At 42.1% G+C, this 15,769-nt stretch overlaps 2 protein-coding genes across 2 annotated transcripts; both read left to right on the top strand.

Annotated features, from left to right (window-relative positions):
• Positions 1 to 108: 108 nt before the first annotated feature.
• cfap276 (cilia and flagella associated protein 276) lies at positions 109 to 2,843 on the top strand (the record flags this gene model as incomplete). Its single annotated transcript, XM_080860858.1, has 5 exons — positions 109 to 186; positions 328 to 444; positions 588 to 703; positions 1,346 to 1,464; positions 2,773 to 2,843. The coding sequence occupies 5 exons, from the start codon at positions 109 to 111 to the stop codon at positions 2,841 to 2,843; spliced, it is 501 nt and encodes a 166-aa protein (XP_080716984.1).
• Positions 2,844 to 10,432: 7,589 nt separating this feature from the next.
• LOC308381071 (protein FAM107B) lies at positions 10,433 to 14,721 on the top strand (the record flags this gene model as incomplete). The annotated part of the gene is made up of 4 exons (XM_080858581.1): positions 10,433 to 10,475; positions 10,908 to 11,052; positions 13,672 to 13,813; positions 14,614 to 14,721. 4 exons carry the CDS (start codon positions 10,433 to 10,435, stop codon positions 14,719 to 14,721), a joined length of 438 nt encoding a protein of 145 aa, XP_080714707.1.
• Between the last annotated feature and the right edge of the window lie 1,048 nt (positions 14,722 to 15,769).

Genomic DNA, 15,769 nt, shown 5'->3' with positions numbered 1-15,769 from the left:
GCAACGGGTTTGGGGCAACAAAATGGTCACCACCAAACGCTACTCGTCGAACATTATGGTTGTATATCTTCTCGTTTCGGCCATTTTTTGTTAAACCCTAAAACCGAAATGGCTCGGAAATGTTACCCATATCCTTTCCCAAGATGTGAAAATGATCATACTTTCAACGGAACAAAGGAATGTCAGGTAGGCCATTCCGTTTCAAATACATCTTTCTCTCTTTGCCCAAGAGGGCCTTGTAGGCTAGGAACGAATGACCCAACAAAAACGTGGATCTTGCAAAAGTGCAATTTTGCAAAGTTTTGCTTACTTTATTATTTATTTTAGAAACACCCGTTTGAAACGCCTATCCACCTCGCCCAGAATGAGAACCCTTGGAGTCGTCTCAATGACACAGCCACCCTGGCCAGCGTGAGGCGAAACGTCTGCTACTACGACCAAGAGGTTAGGCACTTACATCAGCCTTTGGGTAAAACGACCCATGTAGGAGTTAATCAAGTGATATTAGCATCGAACCTAGAATATTACTGAACAAGATGACATGATATGAATAATACCAGTCTATTGTAAATCTATCCCTATCTAAGGCTCCAAGTGACAGTCTCGACTTTCATCTGAAGTCCACTTATGACCACCATCAAGAATTCCTATGTAACAAGAATAAAACCCTTTTTCAGAGAGAAACATATTCTGATGATCATGGGTGAGTGAGTCAGTGGTCTGCATGATTTTAAGCATGCACAAGTGTTTGTGCAAGAGAAGGCCTGCCCATTTTTTATTTGAAACATTTGCCCTTCATTTCTTTTCCAGTTTGTACCCTTTCCTTTAGTGTGTTATAAAGCTTTTTGTGCATGTAGTTGGCCTGCTAAGTTACAACGGCAAAAGTACATATGCTCCCCCACAGGTACCACGTTTCACAGCTGCCTGAAATGATTCCTTGGAAGACCAGCCCGTTTGAATTGTTACAAGATGATGCAAATTCATAACACAATGCTTATTTTCCATCTAGTTGGCAGATCAGAGCGCACTGGGAGGGGGGCTCTTTAAAGTTGTGTTAACACAAATGGGTTTACACTGAGGCAAACACAGGATGGGCTAAATCAATTAAATCCTATCAGGGATCAATCTTATTGGGGGAAGGGGGACAAACATGACACTGCAAGGTTTTCACAAAATGAATTGGCTCCATGTTTTGTAGATAACAGCCTTAAGAACCAAAAAGTATTATTCCTGTTTTCAAGAAAGCTTAAATCAAATTAAGTAATGTGGTTGGTTGTGTTGTCAAGGTTTTTAAGTGCCCCCAAAACAAATCTAATTAGTGTTAACTTCTGTTTCACCATTTTAGGAGGATCTTAAAGAACAGAGAGAAGGTGGAGGCTCCCCAGTGTGAGGTTGAGAAGAGAGACATCCGTGTCTGGGTCAACCCACAGAAAGCTTCCATTTACAGCATCCAAGGAACCATAGGTGGGTGGGAGTCATTTATCCCACACTACACCTGATGTTAATGATAATTGCATGACTGTAGGGCAATGGGACATTTGCCATTTTAGTTTTTTGTAACAGGAAAATAACTTGGATTGGTTGGCCAAGGTTCTGCATCAGATGTATTATTTACACAAATCATTGCCTTAAGTCAACATGCCCATGTAACAAAAAAGGTTTTTAGTAGTAGCACTTGGTTTCAGTGACACCTGGATTGACCATGTTATGTAGCACAGCAGCTGGACCTGGCAAAACAGGCAAGGGCGTAACAATGATGTTGACATTGGTGGGGACATAATGAGCGCGTAGGTTGATGGCGTTTAGACGGGGGGTCTGGGGGTCCTCCCCCAGAACATTTTGTATTTTTTAAATGCAATTTCCAGCATTTTAACCAATTCTGGGGTGGATAGTGACAAACCCCTTTTGATTCACAGGGGACAAGATTGGCAAGATTGAGAATTGTTTTTTTTTGGAAAGCCACATGAAATACAGTATACCTGTCTGGCTGGTCGAGATTGGTTTGCTGTATTATTTGATCAATGAATACGGTTAGTTTGTTATCAGAGTTCTAAGATGCTAACCGTAGTTTTAACCGACTAGCTTAAAACAAAACTGATCAGATCAAAGTAATAAGGTTTAAACGAGTGCAATCAGTTCGTTGTGCATTTCTACATCAATCCGTGGAAGCCAAGACATTTACAGCCACTTAGACAGCATAAATTAAACAAAACTTAGATGTCATTTTAGCAGCTCGGACGGTCGCCTCCACAGTGTGTGAAGCGACATTTCACTGAAGGGGGACGTGACCGAACAGGTTTTTAAAAGACTGTTCTGTGATAAACTTACTGTTGATTTGGTGAAATAGCCTCTTATGTCCGTCAGTTTCCTTTTCCTGCCCTAAGCAGACATTATCCTGCCCGAAGCAGACATTATCCTGCTGTCACCGCGCGCTTAACTACCAACCTAGCAGCGATAACTAACAATAACTAGTGCAGGAAGATGAGCCAAGAAGGTACACTACACGCATGAGGGTAAAATGAACCATTTATTTCCCGAATGCCGTGCAATTACCCATTCAAAATTGGTATGGACATTTTAAACGTATCCAAATATTGGTATGGACACGTCCATAGCGTCCATACGCATTGTTACGCCCATGAAAACAGGCAATTCAAATCGACAAACTCGATTTTGGGGGATTTAGTAGCCGAATTGTGGGCTAATTTGACTCAGATACTTCCAACTCTGTGAAATGGTGATTGTTTGGGCTACCGTTGTGTCCCCTTACAGAATCCCATCACAACGCCTCCACCAACCGCGGATACTCAAGGAAGCACGACGGAGGATTCTACTCAACCTAACGGCTTGATACGGACACCTCACTGTTGTAACTTTTTCTAGCCAAATAAACAAATCAGGAAGATAACTAATTTTAGTTACTTTATTGAACAATAAAAACGTGTTAACAGTAATGTCAAGTGGAATTCAAGTTAATCAAAAGACGTTACACAGTTGCCGATTCAGTTCGTTTCAGTCTGACCCAAGTTACTTACCTAGCCATCTTACTGGCCTCAGCAATCGTAAAAACTACTCATGGGTCATTCTAAGCAATAGTTCAGCCAACTGACGAGACAAATGATAACATTGTTTTAGCGCCTGAAAAGACGTACGTGTTAACATTGATCACACTTTCATCCAACTACTGTAGATGTGAAGTTAACATACTTTTTCGAGCTAGGCGCCATAGCCGACTTTCGCTCGTTGAGAACCAGACAACCAATATCTGAACTGCCATCTTCAGTTTGAAATGTGGTAAGATCAGAATCGCTTATATACTCATTGTCCGGGCGAGAGACCGAGTAAAAACCCAAAGCCTCTACCAAACTAGTATATCTGATCAATTCATCACTTCAAACCACAATTTCAATTGTGATTGCCCTGAAGTTGGTGCTTATGCTCATCGCCAAGCTGGCTCGCATTTCGGATTTTGTCATTTCCAAAAGAGATCAGGGCAGCCATCTCGATTGGATCAAATAAGATCACGGTGTAGTTTTTAAAGAATTGTACAAACAAACAAAGACACACACACTAAATCTCATACTTCACTCAACAACACATTCAAACTCACTCTCAACTCCACACGAACACATTCACTCCAATGAAGGATATCCGGGTGGAGGGCCATTTATTCAGTGGGTTTTAGTGACGTCACATCTAATGAAAAGCATTCTGAAAACAGAGCTCGCCCTCACGTGGTGGGGAGAATCCTTGCAGCACCTTGAATTTACTTACAGATCTAGATATTATCAAAGCTATAGGCCTACGTATCCCCTACATATTTCCCCAACAAATTCCGTAGTCAAACAAGTGTTTACACATTTGGGTGCTAATGCAATAGGTCAGTGTTTCTAGCATTGTGAAGCATTGCTTGAAAATCACCTGTTAGGTAGTTGTAACTGTTACCCTAAAATGACTGTTACCCTAAAGATTGCCAGGTTGTCATCATTATTAATAACTATAAAGTGCATTGTATATGCATGTATAGCTTTACATGCAGAACATGTTAGTAGATTCTGAAGAGAAGAGGAGATAAAGAGCTTTGGGATTCTCCGACCACTGTCTGGTTCATCTCCTCCCAACCTGCAGGCAGAAACTAAAATCTGCAAAGCCGGTGGTTAAAACTGTGAGGAAATGGACCAGCGAGGCCTGCTTTGACTGCACTGACTGGAGTGTTTTTGAGGCTGCGTCTACATCCCTGGACGATATCACTGACACTGTGACATCTTACATCAGTTTTTGTGAAGGCATGTGTGTACCCACAAAACTTTCTGCATTTTTAATAACAATAAGCCATGGTTCAGGGCAAAGCTCAGGCAGCTTCGTCCAGCCAAAGAGGAGGCCTTCAGGAGTGGGGATAAGACCCTGTACAACCAGGCCAGAAACACACTTGCAAAGAGAAGCTACACTGAAAAGCTGAAAAACAGGTTTTCAGCTAACGACCCTGCGTTAGTGTGGAAGGGTCTGCAGTACATCACCAACTATAGGAACACCTCCCCCCACACCATGGAGAACCCTCAACTGGCTGACGATCTGAATGTGTTTACTGCAGGTTTGATCACCCCACATTCACACCCCTCACCCTCTCCAATTCAGACTTCAGACATTCATCTGCACCCCCTGTTATCACCTCCCCCTTGACTCCCCACCAGCACTGACGGTCTGTGAAGAGGATCTGTCAGCTTTTTTAGAGACAGAAGATAAGGAAGGCATCAGGCCTTCATCACCCTTCCTTCCGACTGTTCACCCTGCTGCCTTCTGGTAGGCGGTACCGCAGTATCCGGTCTCGCAACCGCAGACTGGAGAACAGTTTCATCAGACTTCTAAATGGACAATAATGCACACTCGCCACTTCACACTTGCCACTTTACTTTACACAGGCTCACTTTCACTGCTGTTTGCACTACACTTGCAATATTTCACTACCCACATCTGTGTTTCATTGTTAGTATAGGTCCTAGGTTAGTTCAGGCTACTATGTGTATTATATGTTCAGTATAGCTCTACCAGTTAGTGTAAGACATGTAGGTATGTGTATCTGTATGTATGTTTAGTATCTATATTGCATATTTATTGTTTATCTAGTAGGTCTACTATTATTTGTCTTTCGTAGGTATATCTTATGTTTAGTACTTATTGTCATGTTATGTTATGTTATATCATGTGGAGTACTTACAGTATATGTTATGTTATGTCTTGTTATGTTAAGGTAGTATGGTACGGTGTCCTATCCTAAGAATTTCAGTGCCCAGTCTGACTCTGTTGTTCTGTGCACCTGACAATAAAAGACTTGACTTGAGGCCCAGATGGTGTCACCCTCTTGTCTGAATGCCTGTGCTGATAATCTGGCCCCCATCTTCACAAAAGTTTTCAACAGATCTCTGGAGCTGTTTGAACTCCCTTCCTGCTTCAAACCCTCCACCATCATCCCAGCCCCTAAGAAACACTCCATCACTGGACTGAATGACAACAGGCCCGTCATCCTGATGTGTGTGGTCATGAAATCCTTTGAAAGACTGGTGTTGACCCATCTGAAGGATATCACAGGCCCCCTGCTGGACCCTCTGCAGTTTGCCTACCAGGCAAACAGGTCAGTGGATGATGCAGTTAACATGGGGCTGTACTACATCCTGCAACACCCTGGCTCTGCAAGGACGTATGCAAGGATACTGTTTGTAGACTTCAGCTCGGCGTTAAACACCATCATCTCAGAAATCCTCCTCACCAACCTAACCCAGCCCACTGTGCCCGCCTCCACCTGTCATTGGATAACAAACTTCCTAATAGACAGGAAGCAGCAGGTGAGGCTGGGTGAAATCACATCCAGCACCCAGTCAGTCAGCAATGGATCACCTCAGGGATGTGTGCTCTCCCCACTGCTCTTCTCCCTCTTCATTAACGACTGCACCTCAGGAGACCCATCTGATCAACTCCTGAATTTTGCAGACGACACAACAGTCATTGGCCTCATCTATGATGAAGACGAGTCTGCATATAGGCAGGAAGTTGAACAGCTGGCTCTGTTGTGCGGTCCCAACAATCTAAAGCTAAGCGTACTCAAAACCGTGATGAGTGGACTTCAGGAGGAGCCCCCCTGCACTTTCCCCTAATTCACTTTTGCCATGTGCAATAACCCTGGATCACCAAAACAACCACTGTACAATTACAACAAAAAATGTAATTTATCATTTTTTTTTTTATTTTATCTCACATCTCGAGATTTGTGCAATACATTTGACCCTTTACTGTGTAACTATACAGGCTATATGTATTGTACTTCTAACATCATTCTCTTACCATTTAATATTTATCCCTGCACTTCTTGCACTCTCCACTCTTTGCACTACTTGTTGTGTTTACAGTTCACAGCTCCTGTACATAGCCATTCTTCCCTGTATTTGTTTTTTATATTTCTCAGACCGTATGCTGTTGTGTTGTATTGTTTTGTGCTGTTGTGTTGTATATTTTGTGTTATTACAATGAGGGCCACTTAACCCAGAGTCAAATATCTTGTTTCCGCAAACTTTCTTGGCCAATAAATGTAATTCTGATTCTGAAAACAAGTCTTCACCCATGCCTTTATGGTCACCTTGTTCGCCGATTGAGAGGGAAAATGCTGCCCTCTGGTGTCATTCACTCACTCGCTATCCCTCACACACACAAACACACACAAACACACACGCACACACACACACACGCAGACACACACACACACGCGCACACACACACACACACACATAAACACACACATATGCAAACACGCACACACGCACGCACACACACACACACACACACACACACACACACACACACACACACACACACACACACACACACACACACACACACACACACACACACATAGGGCTAACTAAAAACAACAGTGTGGTTAAAGGCTAAGGTAGATTACAAAAGCTTCTCTCATGCCAAGTAAGAGAGATGTGAGTGGTGCACCCTGAATTTCAACAATGATGGACACGTTACTGTGTTTGTATCAGTGCCTCAGTGGGAGGGTGAGAGGCTACTGTATCAAAACAGTGTTCAATTTTCATGACTCCCGCTTCATTTGACAATGATTCATATTAAATCACAGTAGTATCTTGAAGAGCAGGCTACTGTTAAAATGATTCTTAAAAGTTGTTACCAAGGAAATTTAATAATAATTTACTCCAATTACACAAGCAATAGAGTACAACAACATGATTGTCAAAAATAAGATAGACACTAAAGTCACTGCCTCACTCACATGACTTTTAATAACTGTGTGCATACCTTTTCAGAAAACCTCAGAGTGATAAAGCCTGGGGTGACGTCTAAATCTGATTTGTCAATGAGCTAGCTGTATCTCTGCTCAATTTCATGTCATGAGAGTTGCGTCCTTGTGTTTTCAGAGGCATTAGCTGGCTCAAAAAGGTGAGTACGAAGTCTCGCGGGGAGAAGGGCCATGTTATCTTCGGTTAAAAGGATCAAGGGTGTCGACGACAATTAGCTAATCTTGTGTCCAGTGTCCCGAAGACTATGGTGCCAGTTAATCTTGAATGGTGTAATGAGATTGAGTGGAGGTTGTCTACTACCACTGTTGATAGCGAGTACAAGCCACACTGACGTCTGGAGTCTCGCCGTCAAGTGCATGATGCTGGACCTGGGCGCAGCAAAGAAGCAGGCAGCTATTACTATTGAGGTAAATCAAAAAATTGTATACTTTACAAAGTCAGCCGGGCAAGGTGAAAACTTGACTGGCTCAATATGGAGATTGAAACAGAATGACTTTCTCTCTGACAGGCTGGTTGTGGTATGACCTCTTGTGACTGAAAGCTGTTTAAGACCATAGTGCTAAAGACATCACAGCCTGTGATGTAATCTGTGGTGCCTAAATTGTAAAACCTTGTCATGTCATCTGTGGGTGGTGGTCATAGTGATGTAATTATTAAAGTGGGAAATAAAATGTTAAATATCATGTATTTCCTCTCAATGACGTTACATTGTTCAGATAGGGTTCATGCATTTCAGGAAGTTAAATGTAATGCGTGGGGAACGTATGATCTATGCTTAAGGGGTGCTGCTATCCCCTTTTGGAGTTTATTTGTTGACTGAGAAGTTCAGTGTAGTAGCATGTCTTCTGACAGCAAAGGGATATAACTGCTCTCATGATTTGATCCCTTTTAATAATCTATGCGGTTCTAAAAGACCTAACTAGATTTCTGTATTTAAATCTAAATATAAAAGATTTGGTATGAGTGTACCGGTAAATTATTCTGTAGAAAATAGAAACACCTAGAATCAGGTGAGATGCCAAACATCAGACTAATCACTTAATGCCTTGTTATGTTGATCACGTCTGACTAGAGGGTACACATAAACCATCTGGGTGTGCTGTGCTTCGTAACATTATCATCACACACTTTCTAAACTCTCAGAAGTGTTAGAAATCTTATCCATACCAAAAGAATAAGTGGAACTTAAGCTTTGCCATGTGATACACAATTTAAGTGTCAAAACAATCTAAAATGATTTGTCTTTGCCAGTAGACATGTTTCATCCAGGAAAGAAAAGCCAGATGACAGGAGGTCACACTGTGGCAGGTCTGGTAGGAAAACAAACAAACAAACAAACAAACAATCAAACACACACACACAGAGACACACACACACACACAGAGACACACACACCCTTGGCACCCACTCAAAATGTGTTACTCTGAGGATCAGTCACTATTTATCCCTCCTTTCCCAGATAAGCAGCCTGCTGGGCAGGGCCCTGGCTCTGGAGGAAGGAGGCCAGTCTCTGGAGGCTTACGAGAGCCCGAGATAGCAGACAGATCCAACCGCCATAGATAGCAATCAGCTCCTACATTCAGATGGGCACGCAGACATGGCAGACATGACAGTCATGGCAACATGGCATGACTGGTACAGATGTAAACTTAGGCCACCGGTGTCACTGCTATAAATGCTGAGCTATGACACCCATCTCATTAGCTATAGTGGCACCTCTACGTATGAGTCAGCTTTGGTAATCACGCTATCTCAAACCACCACACCTTTTTGTCTTTCATTTTACTCTCCTTCGATAGGCTTTAATCATTGGGTTTCAGTGTTTGTCGAGCTATAGCTGAACTTTATTTGGAAACTATGTATGGAATAGAAATATTTGTAAACAATGTATGCTTTCATGAGTCTTTAGAGTTGACTTGGTTTATGTCATCACCGCTCATTGTGCTTTTGGTTTTGGTTGGTTTGGCTTCATTACTTTAAACAAATGAAATGGGTCAGCCATATAAGTCAATCTACTGTATATCATGATTATTTATACTTTTGGTTACACATGACATGTAACCATTATTATGAACACTTTTAATGGCTATTAATGTGACTACATTTAAAAAAAACGATCTTATGATCTTATATTGCGAATGCATGATAAAATTCACATAATCTTGAGAAGAAGATGAGACAAATAGCCTGGCACCAGAAAGCTTATGAGGGTTAATATGGTGGTAGTGTAAAAATTCAGACTGGATCAAACTCAGTTATGTAATCATTTCAATGGCGGAGTCTCTTGTGCCAGTCTCGGGCGAATAAAGTTCATCTGACTGTGAGCGCAGCAGGCATGTCCTTATTTAGTGCTTAGGTAACATGCTCTCTAAATCCATCCAGGTCATGGTAAACAAATAAGGACGAACAACACACTGGCACTAATGGTACTGATGTTTACAACGTTGTCTTGGTGCACTGTACAAACACAAGGTTAATCTGTAACAGTGTGAAATACATTTAATGATAGAAATGATGGAAATGTTGTTTTTCTGTTTCTTCCATACCTGAATCTCCTGTCTTCAGCGACCTGGATTTCGTCACCACAGAAAAGGTAGCAAACACTTTTCTCTTCTATAGATTCTTACTAAAGCAATAAACAATAACAGGTTTTTTACATTGCACAGTGTCTATTTCGCGGTAAATTGAAAAAAATCTAAATAACTTTTATGTACAAATACGACCATCTGCGGAGTTTGTGGGAGCAATTATTTTTTGAAATTGCTTTGCAACACCCACAACCGTCTGAGAACCATAACTGAAAATGAAAATCCGTCAAGGCAACTGTGTGACCACCGAGTAACGGAGTCGTAGAAGTTTATTTCGGCGTAAAGCTTGAAAGTACGAAAGTACAGTAACAGACACCAATACCTCGGACGACCAAGCAGCGGGGGTATACAGTATACAGTAAGTCAGAGGTACCGCTATTGGATAGGGGTGGGATTTTTTTCCCGATTTCAATCGATTCTCTCTAGAACAATTTCGTCTCGATTCAGAAAAGTTCATAATCATTTTTTAGTTTTTTTTAGAATCGGTAATTGGTTTAGAATCGAATCGTTGACCTCTGAATCGGAATCTAAATGAATCGTGAGGTGCCAAGAGATTGCCACCCCTACTATTGGGGTATACTTAACTTTTGTAACTTACCTGTGATTCCATGAGAGACTGAAGTTAATGCATGTCTGGTACCTACAGAGAACACATACTCATATTTACATTTACATTTAGTCATTTAGCAGATGCTTTTATCCAAAGCGACCTACAAAGGAGAGAACAATCAAGCTACAAGCAATAGTGACCTAGTGTAACGATAAAGTACAAGAATGTAACTACTGTCAGTGCGAGATTAGTACTAGTTCAAGTTCTGATATCTACATACCCAATTAATTGATCGACTTCAACTTACTCTGAGCAACTTCCATAAGGCACAAACACAACCTGAAGTCTATGTGAAGTGAATTGTATTGCATTTTCCTTAGGAAGCGGCCTACTGAAATCCCACAATGTGTTAATGTTTCTGACGTGTGGGACTTCTGCATTCTGCTCACCTCACAGAGAATTTTGTGTGTCAATCTTCCGTGTCGCGCTCGGCAACGGAGAATGCTGAGGAGATCACCACATTCTGGAAGCTGAACGGAGCTTCCCCAGAGACCCCCAGCCACCAGGGCCTGCACCGGGAGCTTCTCCTCAGCCACAAGAGGTGGGAGAGGTAAAGGGGGCAGACTGGGCAAATTAGTATGCAGGTGGGTGGGTGGTTGACCCACACAGAATAGCTAAATAGCTGACTTTAAATAAAGTCAGCTTTATTCCACAATTTAAAATCCAAAAGGCAAAATCATTCATAGACTTCATTACTCAAATGCTGAAGAACGTATTGCAGTGTTTAATGTGAAATGCACAATGCTTTATTGCAAATAGGCTGAACTAGCACATTTCAGACTAGAGTGTTTGCTTCCAGTTGGTCTTGCTCTTTTGAGGGAACAAATTTGAACTCTGGGGACCATATCCCTCTGAAGGGATATTTAGTTTTATGTTCTTGTTGCCAATATGCCTTTAAAGCTCTGCAAGTTTTTTTCCTAGAGTCATTAAAAGAACACCCCCAGAAACCTTTAATCCTCTACATATACGTATACCACTTGTGCATCAATATTTTTAGTTATAAATATACAAAAACATCAAGGCATCAAACAGGCCTCAGTACCCAGCGGGTTTTAATATAGCGAGGGTGATGACTCAGTGGACACCCAGTTGGTGGTGGTCAGTGGCAGGTCTATGGTGTGACCTGGTCCAATCTTGGGTATGTGAACCGACTCTCTCTCTCTCACCCACCTGTGGAACTTATGAGTCTGGACACACCGCTGCAACCGGCGGTGGCATTGTACGGAGTTAGTATGAAGCCATTGGACAGAGAGGGAAATAACAGATACTTACAGTGCCACTTTAAAGTATGTGAACCCCTTGACCACTTAGGAGTTTTCTGTTGTTTTACCATGATTTTTCATTTTTTTCATCACCAATTTTCCATAGAAGGAATGTCAGGTTTATGTTTATCATTTGCATGTACTTTTTTTAGAGGGAATTGTTTGAGTAGCCAAAAGACTACATGAAACATGGAATTAGTCCATTTCAAAAGTAAGTGAACCCCCAGCTGAATTTGTAAAGTCAAGCAGGTAACAGATTCAGTGAAACTTATTTGGGTGCTTAATTAGTCAATTAAGCAAACCGATCATCTGAGACATCCTTAGGGAAAGGTTTGGGCAACACAGATTAAAAGAGGGAGGAAACCAACCAAACTACTGTAGTGCCAAGGTGTACCCACACAGATCAACAATGCCGAAAGGAAACGAGATATCCGAGAACATCAGGAAGAAGGTTCTGACAGCCCATCAGTCTTGGGAAAGCTATAAGACCATCTCCAAAAGATTCCAGCTCCATCCATCCATCCAAGACAAATAATTTAGAAATGGAGGGCATTCAACATGACCGCATCTCTGCCTAGAAGTGGACGCCCATCAAGACCATCACCAAGAAGCACCAGAAGAAGAATAAATCAGGTAAAAGTCAACCCACACATCACCTCTAAAGAGTTTCAGATCTCTCTGGCAGCATCTGGGGTAAATGTACATGGGTCTACAATCAGACGAAAATTGAATAGACATGACATTCATGATCGGGTTGCTAGAAGGAAGCCTCTGCTCTCAAGAAAGAACAAAACTGCCCGTTTCAACTTTGCCCGAGAGCACTTGGATAAACCAAAGGCCTTCTGGAAGTTCCTTCTTTAAACAGATGAGTCCGAGATAGAATTATTTTGTCACGATCAAAACCAACAATTTTCGTCTGATTGTAGACCCATGTACATTTACCCCAGATGCTGCCAGAGAGGTCCGAAACTCTTTAGAGGTGATGTGTGGGTTGACTTTTACCTGATTTATTCTTCTTCTGGTGCTTCTTGGTGATGGTCTTGATGGGCGTCCACTTCTAGGCAGAGATGCGGTCATGTTGAATACCCTCCATTTCAAAATTATTTGTCTTGGATGGATGGATGGAGCTGGAATCTTTTGGAGATGGTCTTATAGCTTTCCCAAGACTGATGGGCTGTCAGTACCTTCTTCCTGATGTTCTCGGATATCGTTTCCTCTCGGCATTGTTGATCTGTGTGGGTACACCTTGGCACTACAGTAGTTTGGTTGGTTTCCTCTCTCTTTTAATCGGTATGGCCCAAACCTTTCCCTAAGGATGTCTCAGATGATCGGTTTGCTCAATTGACTAATTATTCACCCAAATAAGTTTCACTGAATCTGTTACCTGCTTGACTTTATCAATTCAGCTGGGGGTTCACTTACTTTTGAAATGGACTAATTCCATGTTTCATGTAGTTTTTCAGCTTCTCAAACAATTTCCTCTAAACAAGTACATGCAAATGATAAACATAAACCTGACATTTCATCTATGGAAAATTGGTGATAAAAAAATGAAAAATCATGGTAAAACAACAGAAAACGCTTAAGTCCTCAAGGGGTTCACATACTTTCAAGTGGCACTGTATATTGTCTAACAATGCATGATGTGATCTGGTGTGACCCATGTCTAAAATATGATCAAGTAACCCTATTGTTATCCTGTGACTTGTCTTTGGTCATGTGACCCCTCTGTGGTCATCTGAACCATAGACATAAGAATAGATTATTCTATGTCTATGATGTGAACCTGGTGTGATCATTTGACCTGTCTGTTGTCATGTGACCTGTCTGTGGTCATGTGACCTGTCTGTGGTCATGTGACCTGTCTGTTGTCATGTGACTTCTGTCTGACTTACTAGAGGTCTGCTGGAGGAGAAGCCGGAGCTAAAACGGGTTCTGGAGCAGCGGCGACTGGACCTGGACCGAGAGCAGGAGTTGGCCCTCCGCCCACCCTCGGACCTGGAGCAGAAGCTCTGCAAACGCCAGCTCAGGCTGCAGGAGGTGAGCCCCCTCCGTCTGCACAGGCAGAAAACGACAAAAAAAGACTTTGCTTTTTTATCATTCATACCACCTCTACACAGGCAGAAATTACTGCTTTCAGAGAGACAAGATAGAACTTTATACAATATCAGTAGAATATATATATACAGTATATATATATATACAGTATATTAGAATCAAATATTAGAATAGAATATAATATTTTCTCAGAAAATAATCCCATTGCACATATACACCACACCCTCTTTGTCTCAATGTACAAACAGATTTACGGTGAAAGTGTTTTCATGTGACCTTACACATAAACACAGGAAGTAAGTGTTAAACCCCAAGGAAGAATAATACTAACTAGACTAAATGTGAATACTACTACTGCAATTTAGGAAAGCTAAATAGCTGTGTGCTCTGTCTGTTTGGTTTGGGCTTTGGCCTATGGTACCAGATTAAAGTGATAGACAGAGTTCAGGGTGTGGCAACACCTGTGTCCATAGAAAGTGTGTGTTGAGGGGGGTGGGGGCTATCCCCTAACAAAGAGGCCACATGAGGGGTTATTTCTGAATTTTGTGTGTGTGTGTGTGTGTGTGTGTGTGTGTGTGTGTGTGTGTGTGTGTGTGTGTGTGTGTGTGTGTGTGTGTGCGTGCGTGCGCGAGCGTGTGTGTGTGTGTGTGTGTGTGTGTGTGTGTGTGTGTGTGTGTGTGTGTGTGTGTGTGAGTGTGCGTGAGCGTGTGCATGTCTGTGTGAGTGTGAGTGTGTGTGTGTGTGTGTGTGTGTGTGTGTGTGTGTGTTTTCATGTGCTGCAGTACGAACAGGAGGAGCTGAGGAGGCGAGAGGGCCAAGTGGACATCCCAGAGTTTGTGCGTGTGAAGGAGAAGCTGCGACACATCCATACGTCAGAAGAAAGTGCCTGAGACGCCATTCAGCCAGAGCCACAGTCTGAACCAGTGTCTGAACCAGCCTGGCGTCTGGAGTCTGGACCAGCGTCTGAACCAGCCCGGTGTCTTGAGTCTTGAGTCTGGAGTCTGGAGTCTGGCGTCTGGAGTCTGAACTGGGAATGCAGTGAAAAAAAAAGGATTTCTATGGTAGTCTGAGTTTAGTGGTAACTATAGCGGTGTATGTAAACAGCGTATGGAAACACAGATCAGAAGAGTAGGACATCGCCATGAGTGCTGAAGACTTTAGCTGCTTTTTTTCATACATAGCTGCAATGATTGAGTTTTGAGGTGACTTTTGAGTCTGTGTTGGTTTGAAGTAACCGTTCTGTGAATGAGCTATTTTCTATATCATCTTTTTTTTTTACTTACAGGGGGAAAACAAACCATCCCTGTGTCATTGTCTTAATCAAGACCTTTCAAATACCATTTGTATTATTATACAATTGTTATATGAATTTAAATAATTATTTTATGATTTGTAAAAACCCATGTAATGCTACAGGTACTCTGTACAAGACAGGACAGGAAAGTACTGCACAAGAACAGCGATGACCCTAGCTTTGGTCAGACTGACGCTTAAATAGGGGGGGAAATTAAATGCAGACAAATAAACTCCTCTGGTTCCTTCCATCATGTTTTGTTAATGGTCTCGCTTTCTTGAGAAAAACCGACAGGTTGCCATATTTAATCCTGCTTGTAATGGAATCACATAAAGGTTTTCTCGTAAAGATTTTCAGAATTTGTAGTGTGAGAAGTATCTTCAGTGAAAATTTAACTTCAGTCTTAACTGTCTCCATCCATCACCTCATAGGCTCCAATCCGGGTTACCCATTACCCGTAGAGTCAAATCTGTGATAAGAATATTTTTGTTATTGGACTAGAAGATAGTTTATGGCTTGTTGTCCATCTCCGTGTGTTGAATGGCTGTGGAGGCAGTGGCTCTGCTAACATCCTATAGATTCACAGGTGGCTCTATCCTAAACCCTAGGGACCAGAGCACCCCCCCACCACCACCCACCCAAAG

This window comes from Sprattus sprattus, assembly GCF_963457725.1.
Source record: "Sprattus sprattus genome assembly, chromosome: 2".
Taxonomy (NCBI): domain Eukaryota; kingdom Metazoa; phylum Chordata; class Actinopteri; order Clupeiformes; family Clupeidae; genus Sprattus; species Sprattus sprattus.
This window is presented reverse-complemented; position numbering and strand designations above follow the sequence as displayed.